The sequence below is a fragment of the Pezoporus flaviventris genome, unplaced genomic scaffold (assembly GCF_033815535.1).
Source record: "Pezoporus flaviventris isolate CSIRO_AGI_PZ_B2104156 unplaced genomic scaffold, CSIRO_AGI_Pfla_v1 ptg000213l, whole genome shotgun sequence".
Taxonomy (NCBI): Eukaryota; Metazoa; Chordata; class Aves; order Psittaciformes; family Psittacidae; genus Pezoporus; species Pezoporus flaviventris.
The window spans coordinates 9086173-9104222 of NW_026892761.1; the positions used below are offsets into that span (position 1 = coordinate 9086173).

The following is an 18050-nucleotide window of genomic DNA, read 5'->3' on the forward strand; positions in this document are numbered from 1 at the left end:
TTCTATGTGTCAGTCCCCGCTGAGCAGAAACAGCTTTGTTGACATAATAGGATGAGAACATTATCTGACTGCCCAACTTCAGTGAATAGAGCCAACAGAGAAGACAAATTCAGAAGAGTCAGATCTCGCCTGGGCTAGATATTTACCTTTGGTCATAAATGATTCTTGGCACCTTTCATTCCTATAGTGCAGACAGTGCCAACCAAATGCTACGACCTTGGCCCTTCCCTCCATTCTGCTTATAGCAGGAAATCTCCAAAGCAGAACCATTGTCATTATTATCTCTGACTTTTGATGGCTTCTGGTAACTTAGAGAACTAGAATTAAACTACTTCAGATTTTTAGACCTATAACTTCCATATATAATATGGCTTTCTCCATTTTTCCATCAGCTTTATGTCTTAAAAAAATAATCTTTTCATTCCAAAAGCCACTGGATATTGAGAGAAATAAAGAGATTATGCTTTCTACAGTTAAGATGTAGCAAACAAAAAAAACCTCTAGCATGTATGACTTGCTCATTATCAAATTTTGTCCAAACTGCAGGAAACAGTCAGTGAAATCCAGTTTCCTGGAAACAACATGAAACCTTTGTCACTGATTTTGTGGAACTGGGAAATCATTATCAGGTGTTATCAACAGAAGTTTGCTTTAATATCATACAAGTCAGTAAAGCCTTAGGGGTTTACAGTGTCAAAGAATACAGTAACCAGAGATGAAGTGCCAAATGAATCTTCTAAATATCCCCAGGAACATTTCTTTCTAAGGTTCTAGAGAGTGCAGCTGAAATGATGTCCTGTCAGATGGAGCAGATACTTAAGTATCATCAGCACACATCACTTGCGTGCAAATACACACATCGCCTGTGTGCATTTACTGCTGCCAGTGAGTAAGAGCAACTCCCAGGCAGAATCTACTATAATCAATCATCTTTGTGACTGTCCTGGGTTCAGCTGGTGCAGTGCTGTGTTTTTTACTTTAGCCTGAGAACAACGCTGATAACACCGATGTTTTTAGTTGCTGCTAAGTGATGTTTAAAACCTCCAATCAAGGACTGTTCAGTTTCATGCTCTGCCAGTGAGGAGGGGCACAAGAAGCCAGGAGGAAGCAGAGACAGGACACCTGACCCAAACTAGCCAAAGGGGTATTCCATACCACAGCATGTCATGCCCAGCATAAAAACTGGGGGAAGTCACCTGGAAGGCCCAGATCACTGCTCAGGTTGGGCTGGGTATTGTTCGGCTGGTGGTGAGCGGTTGCATTCTCTCCACTTGTTATTTCCTTTATCATTATTATTATTGGTGGTAGCAGTAGTGGTTTTGTGTTATACCTTAGTTACTGGAGTGTTCTTATCTCAACCCGTAGGATTTACACCCTTTCAATTCTCTTCCCCATCCGTCTTGGAGAGGCAGGAGAAAGAAGGAGGGGAGGGAGCGAGCAGCTGCATGGTTCTGAGTTACCAGCTGGGCTTAAACCACGACAGTGGCCAATCATGAGGTTTAGAGGTGAAGCAATCTCTTAGCTCATAGAGTCTATTCTATACCCTTCCAAGGGTCTCAGTAGAGGGAGTTTCAGATACTAACCCAGAATGCTTTCAGCATAAAAGATAGAAGGTTTTTTAGTATCTTCCACCTCTCTGATAGGTAGCTGAACTACAAGGTATTTTTATGCTGTCTCATAACATTTACTGAGCAGCCCAAACACACTCTAGCTTTTATATATTGCTTCAAAAGTGAGAACTTTTAAAGTTTTACCTGCAAAATTCGTTTCTGCCACCGATAATGTTTGTATTTGTAGATGATGAAGTTAAATTGGGAGCCGGTTAGCAAATCCGGTGAATCCTGAAAAACAGAAATCAGCAATATGTCCAACACTGCTCTAATTTTTGTCCACTCAAATCCAATCGTATTCGTAGCTTAAATCTCCCTTCGCGAACAGTATTCAAACAGCACTGGAGGCTTTGCAGAGGAACTCCACATGGAGATACATGGAAGCATCCTTCTGACTTGATTTTCACAAATATAAAGCATCCACAAGTCCTACTGAATTAATGAAGGGATCACAGATTGGGATGGAAGATGAAAGGGAAAGCAGGAAGACAGAAAGGAGAAGAGAGAGTTCTAATAATTAGCTATCACAAAAACTTAACATGGCAGAAGTAGCAAAGAAACCCTCTCTTCTTACACCAAGAATGTATTTCCACATAGCCTTACACTGCTGAGTCTGTATTTTTGTGACTGCAGCCCTTCTACAAAACTTGTGCTGCTTTTCTATTAGTATTTATTTGTGCTTCTACTTCTTTCCAGCCAAGAAGTTAACCAGCAGTTCAGAAAGTTATTTTACAAATTCCAAAAAGCACCAGATTTATCTCGGAATCTCTCTCAGCTCCTGCGGTGCAAAAAGGAAAACCCAGATTGTGTCATTAGCACATGATAAGATTTCACTGTTTGCTGGACATGCTGCATAAAGAGGCTGGGTCAAAAATCCGAGCAGAAGGGGAAATAGATAGTGAGAATTTCTTCAAAGAATTCACTTCTGGCACTTATGTGGTGATGATGGGCAGAGATTGCAATGACAGAGAGGCTGGGCAGGGATTAGGGAGAGTTCAAGGCTGATGTTCTAATACACACAATTAACGTTCTCCTCATTCTCAGAGCATTTTCACTCACCAGTATCAGTTTCTACTTTTCTCAGGAAGGAATTTCCATACTTTCTATAAAATGGAAAAACGTCATCTTCTGATTGTCAGTGAAGAGATGACGGTTTTGTAAAAAAAAAAAATAAAGATGACATTGCTTTGTCTCAACCTGATCCTGAAATTATCTCTGGACTAGAACTTCCAGTCCCATTGATCTATGCTCAGCAAAACTATGTTGTTGTAGGACTCAAACCCAATTTTAAGCCATATTTACACTTATTCCAACTTTTGTCTGATGGAAGGTCCGAGTCAACCATAGGCAATGTTAGAATTGAAGTCACACAGGCCAAGGCTTTGTACTTTGTAGCCTGCCATTTGTGTGGCCATGCATAATGCTGAGTTATCTGACCTCTTATGGTGACCAGTCATGCCCCAGGGATAGCCCAACAGTAGAAGACTCCTCAGAGATTAGGTCCACCATTTTCCTCTGGCTCTTCATGGTACCACCCCAAGGATTTCACCCTGAATGTATTGTTAAAGTACTTGATGCTACACTTGGAATAAACTCATGTAGACACATCTGATGTAAATTTAAACTACTTAATCAAGGTAATAACATCAATGTAGCTGCAGCATCTACATGGGATATCCATTACTTAGGTTACAGGTAGCATTAGCCATTAGTCCCTACCATAAACTGGAGTGTAGATGTTTTCCCAAGTTGGGAATACATCTTTGAAAGCAATACAGACATGCACCTCATATTCACCCAGGCTTTCCAGAACATGCTCATACATTTGAATATCTAGGAAAATAGATCAAAGGAGTGGCTTTACCTTTTCAGCGTACACCTCTTTCTGTGCCAAATGCAAAGCGTCTTCAATGCTCACTTCTTTATTTTTCACCATGTTCATAATTTTGAGGATTTTTTCTTGGCTTAACTGGGGAAAAAAAAAGTCAATCAAATGTTTTTAGAGGGTTTTTTTCATGTGGCCATTCAGGACACAGAGCGCTTGTGACAGTTACAGCTGTGCTAACTGCCATACAATTACAATTTCATTCATATTTCATGTTCTAGCAGCAACCTGCCCAGCAAATATAATACCCCTTTGAAACCTGGTGAAAGCTCACAACATATCAAATATACAGGGGCTTTTACAATTGTAGAAGATGGGGTGGAAATATCTGCAGATGGGACCGACAGGAGGAAATATTTTTTTTAGTTAGAAAATCTGCTAAGAAGTGAAACCATCAATTTTGCATGCTTGCCTGTGTCTTGCCCTCAGTGTAAAGTACTGCACACAGGCAACATGAAAGCAAAATCAGGACCATTAGAAATTGCAGGGGTGAAGGGTGGGGGGCAGAGGAGGAACTTGATGTTGGTATCAGCAGATAAAGCTGTCACATAAACTTACCTAAACATGATAACAAGCCGGAATTACACACACACACACCCCTTTCCCCCCCCAAAAAAAAAGAAGGCTACACACCTTCTTTCAATAAGCTTACACACCACGTCTGTCACTTTGAAGTGACTCAGGTGGAGATTTCAACGCCAGACAGGAATCAAGCAAAGAAAAAAGACAAATGGTGTAACCATGGACCCGGAACTCCAGCCACTTACACTGTAGGTAAAGCTTTTTCACAGACTCTGTAGAAGGAACAACCAACCTCCCTTTGAGGCAGACCAAAGAGTTTCCTTGTGTGATATCCATCCTCAAGCAGAATTGGGAATTTGGAAGGAGTGCGTAGGTTTTACCACCAGAGCTCAGGAACTTGTGATTTTTTTATCCAGCAGCTTAGCCACAACATTCAATTAGCTGCAATATACAGTGCTTCCTACCCCCAACATTCGATTAGCTGCAATATACAGGGCCTCCTAACCCCCAGACAGCAGCTTCACCACCAGGGTATAAGTTACTGCTGGAAAAACTTTCTTTCAAATAATCCTTTTCAAACTCTTCCATGTGGACATCCAGGTAAAGAGCTCATCCCAGGAGAAAGGGGAAGGGGCAGCAGAGTTGTCTCAGAGAAGGGGTTCCCCTATGTCCCTGCTGCTGAGACTGCCAGGATACTGACATGTTCAGAGCAAAGTAGCTCAAAGCATCTCAGCACTGCAAGTAAATCTGACTTTGGCTGTCTCAGGGACAATGCAGTAAGACCCAGAGTGGCATAGTGAAAACAAGGTGAAGAGCTGAAACAGGTACCCCTAGAGAGCCAGGTCAGCTGCTTGGGAGGGGGAAGGTGAATAGAAATCAGTGCTCCTGGGAGGTGCCAGCTGTGCCTCTTGATACAACTGCTACCTCCATCAACAGCCACCGAGCTGCTTCCAGACCTGAGGCAGGCAGAGCAGGCAGCAGGTCAGGCCACCCCAGCAACCCTCATGTCCTGACAGCCACTTACTTTACCTACGCCTACAGCTTTCCATATATTTAGAGGCATCTCTGCTAAAAACCCCTCTCTGCTAAAAACCCCAGAAGCACAGCCCTGCAGCAGAACAAGATCCTCTCCACCCATCCAAGCACCACAGTCACCCGGAACAAGTCTCATGGGCAATGTAAAAATAACCAGTCACAGCACAGAAGTCACACAACAATAAACCTACAGGTTCTCTTTTTTTCAGAGCCACACTACACCAAACGTGTTTTAGCTTACCGACATCTCAACCAGATTCTGATCAACAGAAACACTGTGTGGTTTTACTGCCTGCAAATAAAACTGGGAGTAAAAGAAGAAGAAATATTTTGGTTTTAAAGCCTTGGAATTTTCAATGCTAATATAAAGGTAACTTATGGCATAGCTCCCAGCTGCAAATAGTAATGTCAACAGTGAGGAAAGAATGAAAGCAGTCTGATAATTCATTCATGCTCGCTGAGGCACAGACGGTTCCTACAATGACCTCCACATTCTGTATTTGAATTTTAAATGGCCATATATTTACACCACACGTACACTGTATACGACCAGATCTTAACAAGATAATTCCCCACTGAACAGGCTCTGGGTAAGCAAACAGAATATGGATAAATTTGAATTGAAAAATAGAGTTTCCTTAAGGCTCTTTTGCTCTAGAGCTTTAAAGCGCAGGTTCCTATTCAGACAGGAAGACTCTGGGTAGGAAGCCAGATAGTATTTTTTGCAACTGTTAGACCCTTTTGTATGCAGAAGGCTACCAATGAAAACATAAAGATAACATAGCCTCATGTCAAAGGCACAGCCTGATTAAGAGAAGTATTTATTTCCTTCTCTTCAGTATGCAATTCAGTGAAGAAGCTCAGTTCTCGTTTGAATTTCACGGTGCTGTCCAGCTGCACAATATATTGCGCGCATTTCAGGGATGCTTCCTTACAGTGGCCAAGAAAACAAGAGTTTCAACACAAAAAATATGAGGCTTTGATTTTTTGTTTCTAAAATATAGGTAATTTGGGTCACCATCCCTGTTCTTGTGCAAGCAGGTTCCATATGCCTTGCAGTGCCCCAAGCACTGGGTACTTTAAGGTCTGTCTTTCCGGCCAAATATTCTATCTAGAACCAAGAAACTTTGCATCCACATCTCTGCCAAAACCAAGACAAGGGTTTTTTTTATTTGGTTTGGGATTGTTTTTGGTTTGGGATTGTTTTTGCTTTTTACCAAAAAAGTACATTTTTGGCTCTTCATTCTGCTTACCTTCATGAAAGCCTCCTTAAACTAGAGTGAAATTCTGCCCAAGACATTAAAACAACAGGGAACATTTCTTAATTTGCTTAATAATGGATGAAGAAAAATGCTTTTAAAAAAGAAGCAAATCATGCTGCATGTTGCAAACTCAGGAAGGTTAGTTAGCAAGTTACTGACAGTTAGTGCACTCCCCAGAGAGCACACAAAAGGCAGTGCTTGGTACAGGTTATTTTTATCAACACCCTGTTGTTTTAACATCTCTGTTAACTCTCACTGCACATCCTGTAAGCAGGAAGGAAACATTTCAAAAGACAAGAGAGGCAAAGAAAGGCACTTTTCAGCTTATGAGAACTGTCAAAATTATTTGTCAGAAGTCTATCTGGCTCGCTTCAGTTTCTGGCAGCCACGTGTTAGCATGGTATTTTTACTTGCTAACAAGACTTGAGTAACAGATCCTGACCTTTAGCACTTTGTATCTGTGGGGCTTTTTTCTCAGCACAGCACCATTTCTGTAATGCTCATTCTTGTGTTTGTTTTGGTTATATTTTCTTTTTCCTAAAAAGAAACAATTTTTGTCATATTATCCGCTGAAATGCCACTAGGTCAGATCACGTTATATTTCCTGATAAAATGTGACTGCTGCAGCACAACAGAATGTTTTTATACAAGGTTGGATAACAAAACCTAGAAAAAAATGAAATGCTTCTATTATGAAGCATGCACATTAAGGAAATACATGAGATTGTGTTAAAAATGCATTAATTTACCTGCCAGGTTAGAGAAGTTTAATACAGATTAAATTTTCATCACCCATCCAAAATTCAGTATAGCCACACAAGTGATTTGAAGCAAAAAAAAAAAAACAATGCTCACAATTGAAGGAAGAGGGTGGGGCTCCAGGCATTCTCTGTATCTCCATTACTCTGAAGGGTGAGGCTTTTATCTTTTTGGCCTAGACATGTATAAAATGTGTTTAGTGGCAAGATATGAGATTTCTGCCTTATTCTTGGGCAGCTGCCAACACAGTATTTCACATGACCCCTTCCAGGGCGTCTGTTTACCGAGCACAGTCTCACATTAGGCTCTAAGAGGTATGGGGGGATTTGCATGTAGTTTTCATGCTGTGGAAATATTACTGTAAGGACTCCAGAAAGGTCTCCAGAGCTTCTGAGCATCAGCCAAGGAAGAAGGGTTAAAGCCACATCATATGAGTAATTTACAGCTGGCTGAGCAAAGCATGCAGAATGTGGGTAATGGTCAAGGATAAGACTGGCTGATGTCTTCCTGTGTCTTTTCTTTCTGACTTGCATCCTCTAGCATACACTGGTTCGCTTTCCTCAGTTGACCACAGGATTGCTCTGACTCCTATGCAATGTGGGGATACCTGGGCTTCTCTAGGTGGTAATTCACCGCATGCAAGACCTGTCTCATTGTCTGACAACTCTTTCTCTCCATTACCTACAGAGGAATCTGAGCTACATGGCTTTTGCTCAGCTTATTCTTATTCCTTGGAACATCCTACCTGAATCATAATAATATGACAGCAAGCTAATGCAAAAAGACTCCTGGAATGTACACTCATGGAGAGATAGAGCAAGAAATCCTGCTGTCAGTCAGCTAAACATATGATCTCAATTATTACAAATACTGGCATGATTCAGTGAAGCATTATTTCAGGTTTAGTTTGGTGAAGATCATAGTAATACGCACCGAGCTCTATCATTTCCTGTGACAACAAAACCAAGCCATGCAGAAATCCTGCTCCCTGTACAAATGAGGAGAAATTTTTATTCAAGTCTAGTCAGGCTTTTCACTGTTAAGCATTCCTTACGCTTGTCCTTATTAAACATTAACCATGTTAAACATGCTCTTCTGCTTGCTGCAAGGAGTAAGAGACAAACCAGCTCTTGACTGCCACAGGACCCAGAAAGGAAAGGTGGACCAAGAAGGCTTCTTCCTCATCCTCTGCACTCCACAACAGCATCTTCCTTTTAGCACTGTTAGGATCAATATGGCAAAGGGGCTCATCCAGGAGGGAAGAACCAAGTAGTGACTTTATTTTGCTTTATAGAGATCTCATGAATTTCTGGACATAAATCTGACTGAATGTTAGTGTTGTCCACATGAAAAGAAATACGCTATTTTTACATGGCTGACACTTTTTATCCAGCATAGGTCATATTTTCATTCATTTTGGAATCCAGTTTTTTGAATACAGCTTTTAAGAAGAGAAGATTTTGTTTTCTACCCACAGCAGCAAGATAAAGTGACTTTGAGCTAAAGCCTTCTGGGGATTTTCTGCTGACTCAGTGCCTTCCAGCTACCGTGCACAACACTTTCTGCAAAGCAACTACAGTATAGAAGCTTAAAATTAAGTGCCAGCATACAATACAGATTGACCTGTGATGAAATTTCAAGTAGCAACTTCCTATTCCAAGCTGTGCTTTTAAAGAAAACTCTTTTTTCTTTCCTTTTTAGTCAAAGCCACTGGCTTTGTTCACTATAGAGAGTTGCATTCCTTTGCAATATTATGCCAAGCTGCGCTCTGCCTGCATGCTGACCATGTCATTCAAGTGATTTTAAAGACAGCAGACGTAGTCTGGGTTACAGTAAAGTTTAGAGTCTGGTGTTATCCACTTTCATCTCCTAATATAGTCACTTTTACCAGGTTTGAACTTGGCCCAAAGTGTACTGAGTGCACTCATATGTTTACAGGGGAGTAGCTGTCTTCTATGATTGGGGCAGCTGAAAAGCCTTCACTTGTAATTTACATTAAATATCAGTAGAGATGATTGATGTAATATTTTTATGTGGTAATGCCCTCTTTTGTAGCCAGTCATAGAGATAGACCAATTTGACTATTTGTCAAACGGAGCTGCTATTCATCAAATAAATTATCCATCTGTAATAATGTTTTGCATTATTTGCTCAGGGCTCTATCTGGCTGAATAGTATCTGTCAACATTTATTCAAAGAAAAAGATATTCATCAAATGGTAGCTTGATTTCCTTGAAAACACTGGAAATTCTGCCACTTTCAATAGCAGCAAGAGGAGCCCAAACATATTTTATTGCAGTTTATTTTTTCCTGGTACTTAATTATTATAGCCCTTTATACAACAACAAAAATATCTCAAAGAGCTAGTCTCAAAAATATTTAGGAACCTAAGGTATAGACTGGTACCTAGTGGCATGTGTATACTACAGCAGTACAGTACAAATTAGTCTACCTGCTAGTCCAGTTTTGAAAACATCCCCAAATTGAGAAGCCTTAATGCCTAAACATTTCTTAAAGTTCCTTCTGAAAAGTAATTTAAATTTTAAATTTAAAAGATTTTAGCAAACCTTGTTCAGCCTATGAGAGTTTATTTCCAATGCAGAGATGCTCCCTGAAAACCCCTCCTTTTAGGAGGCCATGTGCTGTTTTATCAGAACTGACAGTGCCTGGTTGGGTATTACACAGCCTCAGCATTACCGTTGCAATGAAGTACTGAAGAGCAAGACCTATAGAGCAACATTCTGCAGCAAGCCTCACCTCATAAGAAAAAAATACCATGATGCTTTCCAAATCCTATCATAGGTCCTGTTTCAGCCAGGCTTGTACTAAGGGTATGGGCAATCTACGACAGTAAAGGAGATGCCCGTGGCTGTGCAGAGCCATGCCTACAGTGCTTCAGTTCTTCAGTACTGATAGAGTCAAATATGATCAGCAGATTAATGGTCATTCTTATTTCCTCTCCACACCCATTTGGTGTCAATTGTCTATTGAGTTTATTAATACTGACAAGTAAAGCTAAGGTGGCTGTTTCCAAGAGGTAATCTTGGAGTATAAAGACACAGTTGTATACTTCTACATCTTCAAATAAAAATTCACAGCAGTCTCTGAACAGTATTTTTATGAGTTTTCCACTCACATTTCCTTTATATCTCAGTCCAGTTGCTTGCAAATGAGAATTTTGTCTATCTAAAAGCTTGATGTATTGCTAAAATTCATGGATTCTGTGATTTTACTGCTTTGTTTACTTCATATTAAGCAGGTGCAATACTAAATTAAGTAACCTTAACATGGTATTTGAAATACCTGCTAGTGATTTCCTTCAAATACCTACCAAAATATATTTGCAGATAGTATTCAAAACAGAAATTAGGAATGCAGAATTCTTAGGCATGTGCAGAGGCAGATCTAAGTGTACTCACCGTACAGCAAGCAGTGAAACCTTTCAATTTCTCCTATAGATTACAATGATTGAAATGTCAACGGCCCCATTGATGCTAGAAGTACACCTGATCAGAATGCTACAGTGAATGGAAGGGAAAACATCTACAGAAAGCTTTACATTACACTTGGTATTACAAAAGCTGGAGGCAGGCACCTTGATAAAAATGCAGGAGTTCCCCGTGTGAACTGGCTTCCAGCTTGTACTAATGATTTGTGCAATGAGTGACCAACATGTTCAATTTTTCTGTGTCATGTTTAAGCCATTAGTAAATCAATTTTACACCCTCCCCCACCATCACAAAAATTTGGTTTCCTCTAAACTTTGGCCTTCACAAAAACAAGTTTTTCAAATGTGAATAAAGTGAATCCTTTTTAATGAAAAAAAAAATAAAGATTTTATATGGTAAGAGGCTGGCTTGCTGAACACTGGTGCCATTTGAAATCAATTAAGCGAGTGCAATCTGGATTACCTAAATAGAGGCAGTTTACCTTTGAAGTAGCTACTATGGGATGATTTTCAAAAGCATTCAAGGACAGTTTTACACTAGGCACATTGAGTACTACAGTAAAATGCCCATTGATTTCAGTGCCTCGCCACCACAGAAATATGCAGTAGGTGTCCTGAATTTTTCATTTCATATTCATGGACATATTTCATATGTGTCCATGATTTTTCACTTCAGAACAATACTTCAGTGTGAACTCACCTAGTAAGTTCATGGTGTACTGAGATTTAACTTACATGCTATACTACAAAGTGGACTAAAATAGAATAAAGAAGGGGTTCATACAGAAGTATTTCAGTTTGTAACTAAGTGTTCTATGCCTTTAGTTACAGTAATTAAAGTAATTCACAGTGATAAGAACTATTGGGGATTATCGTCTTTGCTTGTTAATGTGATAGTCCAATTAATTTTGCGAAGGAACAAAGATTACCAGACTATTTAACAGTGACATCTAATTATTTTGGAGAAAATCATGCATCTTTCTGTTCACAGGCTTACAATCGCATTTTGCACCCTGACATCTTGGAAAAGACACAGATCAAACAAGAATTGGGCTGCTAAAATTATTAACTGCTGAACAAGATTCGTTTCATTACACTTGATGTTTATTAGATCATATTAGATAACACCTGCTATGGAATATGTATGAAGCACAATATAGAGAACACAGCACTGATTTCATGCACATCTAACTGAGAATCCAGGGTGTCCACGAATTTTGCATCTTTTAGCTGGAACGTTTAATGAAAAAACACTTCATTTTTTCTAATCAAAACAGTCTGAGAGTTAAAGGAAGAACCCCAGCAAGCATTCACCTGCTAATGTATTGTTTCCGACCTAACTTTTCCCCAGGATTCTGGTTTGTTAATAAATCATCCTAGCAAAACACGTAGGTAAAAAGGGGCTTTTTTTCCTTGCCACCCGCCTCCTATGCTCTGACAGATTCAGTAGAATATGATCCTTGTCTTTATAAATGTTCTTAATCCTTCCCTACAGAAGTACACTACATTTTCCAAACAAGGTTAACTTCCTCAGGACCAGTTAGTTGGACACCTGTTTATGCTGGTTTAAGTCCTTTGTTATGCTCAGGAAATAATTTCCCTTCAGAAAGCTGCTTGGAAACATTCATTGTGCTCCCAGTTTCAGGAACTTGAACAATATTGAGAATGAAACAAGATAGAATGAGCTCCAAATGGCCCAGTAGCAGAAAATTTAACTAAGGGATTTCCCCTTTGTATGGGTGGCAAGGAAGACATACCTCAGGGCGGACATCATCCCTGTCCCACAGGCATTTCTTCTGTTTAATGGGCTAAGTTTTGTTCCCTGCTAAGTAACAAACATATGAAAACTCAGTGCAACCTCCTTGGGTCTTTCAATCTTGTGTTACACAAGAAACACATTCCCAGGCTTTGAGGCACTGTTAGATGGAACAAGGAAAGGTGAGCTCTGATTCCCACACAGAACTGTTTCCATACCGAGGCTTTCGTCTACCTACAAGTGATTCTGCAGTGTGGTACAGCATATTTCCTCCAGCAGTTTTGCAGAACCCACAATCACCCAGGTTCCAAACACCAGCAGGACCAAGGAAGTTGGAACTGCCAAGTCCTCTGTGCTATCTGACATTTGATGTTAGCTGTAAGGAGCTGATTGTTCTGAATGCACATCTGTGCTGAACTGACCACCCAAAGCTTAAAGTCAAGCCATTAGAAGCCCCAGAGACAGCAGCAGAACGTCAGATTTCTGATTTATAGTCTAACAACAATAACCCATTCCAGAGACTACAAGAGCTGCTTCTGAGGCTGGGCACATGTTCATGAACACAGATAACAAAAGATACGGAACTGTTTGGCCTTATTTAAATGGAATCGATCCCTTGGTAAATACACAGTGAAAAAGGTACTTTGGGAAAGACCAGGAAAAAAAAGGGAGGGGATAAGGGGGAAATCAATCACCTAAGAGAAGTGTCCTTTAACAGAAAGTCCAGTGAAAATTGTAGGGGAAAGCCATGGGGATAAAGTACTTTAAAGTCATTGGTTAAAGTAAAGCAGGGTGGAAAAGCAAAAGGTCTGACAATCATTCCACCTTGCACCATGATTTTATCAGCTCTCAGAAGACTTAGATTAAAGCCTCAGGAAGACAGAGTCAAGTTTCCAAAGGAGTTCACAGAAAGTTTAACACACACATTTTTCTCAGGTGCAGTTTTAGCTTTGCAAGTATTTTGGAGATCATATAACCTGAGCTTTGTGCATACACTTTATTGCAGGCCTTGGGGAGTGAAAGTAAGGGAAAAATGGCACCATCTGGCTGGTTTCCCGTTTTCTGATTCTCATCCATGTAAGCCCTTTCTGGTAGCAAACATTTGGTTATTTCCACATCTGTGCTGCCCTAACCACCTCAGCAGTACCTGAAGTAAGAAATAAGAGCAATGATTCACAAGCTGCAGGCCTGTGCGTCATTGCCAAGCAATAAAAACACGAGCTGCAGACAGCAGAGAAGGGAAAAATACTTCCAGACTGGATCTGTACCTTTTTCAACACCACTGTCATCAACAGCTTCTCCAAATAGACCCCAGAACCTCAGCATGCTGTTATACTGAATAGGGCCAGATGGGACATGCAATTTTATTACACTTCAGGTTCTATTACTTCAGGTGAAGCAATTAATGTCTGCCAAGCTAAATGACTCACTCTTTGATCACCTGTTCTGTTGCCCTCCACAAAAATCTTCAAAGGCCAAGGAGGTTGATGTTGTACGGAGGTAACCAAAGGCAGCAATTTGCCCTGTGCCCTTTTTCCTCTATGACAAACCAAAGAGTAGTAAAAAGGTTCTACCCTGGTTTATGCAATTGCTCTGGGTTCATCTAGAGCCTTCCTTAGCAAATCCTTTCAGTGAACATATTGTACTTGGTGAAATAGGGGGATCATGAAAACAGGGCTGGATTATCCCCATGCTTTGCTAGCCAAGTCACTCTCGGTAGCTGCCCAGGACTAACTCAGACCACTCCATCAACTGTTCTCAGCTTACACGTAATACAGCATTCTTTCTCCTAATTGCTCTCTACTCCAGGTCACACACCAGGGCACCTCTGCCAATACATGCTATCGGCTGTGCTAGTTACAGGCAAGTTTTACACTGCTTAATTCTCCAGATAACAGACTTCCAAACGCACAAGTATTGAAACAAGCAGAATGCTACAACAGCTATATATCTGGCAGGCACTCTCAGGCAAACTCAATAGTGCTGCAAGCTGATATATATTAATGTCTGGCATATCAATCACTTCAAATTCCAGTATGATTGTCAAAAGACTACATTTGCCTATAATATAAACCACTTTTTTTCCCCTCCAATTACTTTATGGAAATTTTTAGCACAGATAACATGTAGTATTAATAAATCCTCTCTAGCAATAGAAAGACTGATTTTCTCTCTTTGTTCATTTCTTTGCACCAGGAAAACCTCACACATTGCAACTTTCTCAAGAGTAAAGCACAAAAATATTGTTTCATACACATCTGCTAACACTTTCTGATTTATTAGACCAGTCTGAGCTCATATCACATAATTACATTAAACAATCTACTGCAAATTCCCTGCCAATAAAATACAGTCATTTTCAGTTTCTGATGTGCTCTTTAGTTACCCACAAATAGGACTTCCACACAAGCAGCAAGTTTCTGCTTTTACCTGTGAAAAAGTGTCTTGTGTTCTTGAATTATCCATGTCTGTGAAAACCGTTTGTTTCATCAGTATCCCATAGGGTTCAAAACTCCAGTTAATTCATGAATCACACCTGCTTTTCCACAGCACAGTTCTCGTTCTTTCTCTCTGCTTCTCTCTCTCTTATGAAATCTTGCAGCCAATGGCTTTTATTAAGTGTTACTTCCTTTTATGCTGAGAACTGAAAGAAACGATAATGATGCTTTGTTTCCTTATGGCAGCTCTGCCAAAAGACTCAAAGCAAAAAAAGTAGAAGTTGGTTGTTTGCTTTTCCAGAGCTGATATTTATGTTCTAGTGACCTCCTAAAACCACCGAGCCATGAATCTGAGATTATGATTGATTACTGTATATTGGATCTATCCAAACACGCAACACATCAGTTACCAACACGAATTTCCTACTAAATGCAACAAAGTTTGCCTGAGGAATTACAAATACAATGCAAAATTTTCACAGCAATATTTTCATGCACAGAAGCAATCTTTAACATAACACCTCAACCTCCAGCAAGAATATGTGCATATTCGATGAAAGCACAAAAGCACCTGCAGGTTCACATACAAGATTCCTGTAAAGACTAACAATAAACTCTGTTTTTGCTATCTGTGTTGGAGGAGAGAGTCTAGTGATTAGAAGAGGGAATTAACAGCAAGGCATTCCTGAAATCTAACCCTGTTCAGAAGCTACAGAGAAAACATGCCTCAGTTTCCCCACCTGTACATGGGGGCTTCTATTATGACAGAAAAGTATATCAAAATTGTTTTGGAGATTAAAAGTCCTTAATAAACATTTCTGGAAGGTGGACTCTTCATAGCTTGAAATTTCTTTTCTTTCAAATAGAGGCAAAGGAGAAAAATCAAAAGTTGCTATATAGCTCTTGCAAAGTAAGTATTTTTAAACATGGCATTAGTTAAAAGATTTTGAAGAGGGGTCTCCTTCCTCTACTAGCTGGGTTCCTTAGCGATTTTTTACTATTGCTAAATATTAACAGAAATAGAACATTAATAGAATAGAACATTAATAGAATAGAATATTAATTGACTAGAATATTAATTGACTAGAAACAGAGCACACAGAGAGGAAGCTGGGAAGCTCAGTGATGAAGTGGTGCCAATAGACCACTCTGGGAGCAAAGGCAGGGCTCCCTGGCTCAGCCCATATATCAACGTGTATAAATGCCACCTGCTCTTTTAGCTGACAGTTACGGACCTTTTGCCGAGGAGCTCAGCCAAAAGACAGTGCTGCAAAAGCAAGAGGCAAATGCAGGCAGCCCCAACTCAAGCTGGAAGTCAGAGACAAGCTGTGGAGACTGACACCGTGCAGAGCTGGCCAGCCCATTCCTTCACCTTGCAGGCAGGTCCTCCACAATGCCAGAAACAGATCTGAAACTTGTGCCTGAAAGCAGGCTCTGACAGCCACACAGCATCATTCAGCTACACAGTCAAGAGCCTTTCAGCCCACACTTGCTAGATGTTTGGGTAGATGGACCCAAAAGAGACCATATTTAGCAAATGTGTGGGAAGGAAAGAATCAGGACTGAATTCTCCTGTGGTTACTTAAGACAGTACAAATAGAAAGGAAGGTCAATATATGCTAGTATAAACAGTTTTAAATCACTTGAACTGATTAAAAGTAAGTCTTATTCTTTGAAAGAATGTTAGCTTAACTAAGGCAGATAAATGTAACAGGGCCTAAGCCTAGATCTTCTAAAGAAATATTTAATAGAAGACTGTCCATCTTTCAGTGCTCTCAATTCTCAATTCTGACTATGTCCAGCATGACAGGATGGAACTTTTTCAACTGGAAAAAGAAATCATGGGAAATAGGTCTCTTTGACAGCTATGTTAAATGGTTTGGTTAAAATAGAATAGCAACTAATTCATTCGGAATCAAATTTCTAGTATTGGCCTATTCCCCCTGTAAGTCCTCAGCCCTGAAGAGACTATGGTTATCTCTTTGAATTAAAGAATCCCAAGGAATTTCTTTTAATAATGTGATTATGAGCCACAGAACATTTTATAATAAGCAAGTGACAGGTTTCTTTTATAAAGGTTCTGCAGAGATATTAGATGGTCTTTTCCCCTCCACCACCTGCCTGACAGCATGTCCTGCAAGGTTACAAAGCCTGTGAGAAAGCAGTTAATCAGAACAGAGCTCAATTGCTACTTCTAGAGCAAACATTTTCAGTTAATCTGAAGTCGTTAATTACCCCTTCCCTTAATAAAGGCTCTGGTGTAATTTTCTTTGTTTTCTTCTCAGTTAATCGATTCAAACATACGTCAGATTCATGCAGTGCAGCAAACACATGGGAAATTCAGTGCTTAAATAAACTACTCTCCAATGAAAATGAAAAGAATGGGGAAGACAAGAACACTTTGTGCGCTGTCCAATGCATAAGGTAAATGTGTCATACTAGCAATGCATATTCCACTTCAGAACAACTCTGACAATAGGGAAACTGTTGCCCTGTGCCTGAAGTGTTCAAGGTCAGGCTGAATGGGGCTTGGAACAACCTGGTTTGGTGGAAGGTGACACTGCCTGTGGCAGGGGATTGGAACTGAATGAGCTTTAAAGTCCCTTCAAACCCAAACCATTCTATGGTGGAAAAAGCCAGTGTCACAGATGACTTTGTAACCACTTTTCCCTCTTCCTTAGTACTTGCACTAGGTGTTTGCTGCCAAGCAGAGTGGACTTCTGCCTCAAGACGCACATTGTTCTGCCTTGCCACAACCTCTCCAAAAGTCCTGCTGCCCATGGTCCCTAAGTCTGGTCCCACTCCCACCCACCAGTGCACATCTGCCATACTTCCCTTATATTTTTTTAGGCTAAGGAGACAAGTCAGGTGTCTCAGATATACTAACAGAGATTCTGAACAGCTTTTTCCAAACTTCCTTCACTTCCATATGCAACCACAAGGTGTAAGCCTCCTTCTCAGCCTCCTGATTGCATTATCTCATCCTCTTGCTCACCAGATCCCTCACAGCCTTGGCATGACTTCACATGCCAGGAATCAGAGATTTCCCTACCTGCTCTTCAAAACGCTAAACCCCTAGGGCTTTCCAGGAGGATATTGCGGATAATCCTGTGTGAACTAATGATTTTGTGCCTTTTGTGAAAGTTAAAAACAAACAAATGCTATGACAAGTGTGCTTTCAATCAACCTCAAATACTTTTTTAATAGCCAGAAGTCAAAAAATGTTTGTATCCCTTCTCATTTCATTAAAGAATGTTCTTAAATATTTTCGTACCCAAGAAAAAGACTTCCTGAAATAAGTCATTTCAGGCTAAAAACTGGGTGTTTGACTGAAA

General features: G+C 40.2%; 1 protein-coding gene across 3 annotated transcripts in view; it reads right to left on the reverse strand.

Annotated features, from left to right (window-relative positions):
* The window catches only part of LOC133262441 (formin-H-like), a 46429-nt gene that overhangs the window by 27554 nt on the left and 825 nt on the right, over positions 1-18050 (reverse strand). For all 3 annotated transcript variants that reach the window (XM_061441635.1, XM_061441637.1, XM_061441636.1), the window contains exons 2-4: positions 14708-14963; positions 3475-3579; positions 1755-1841 (exon numbers count right to left, since the gene is read on the reverse strand). In XM_061441635.1, coding sequence (XP_061297619.1) covers positions 1755-1841; positions 3475-3579; positions 14708-14767 — 252 coding nt within the window. In that variant the 5' untranslated portion in view covers positions 14768-14963. The remainder of the gene's footprint in view (positions 1-1754; positions 1842-3474; positions 3580-14707; positions 14964-18050) is intronic.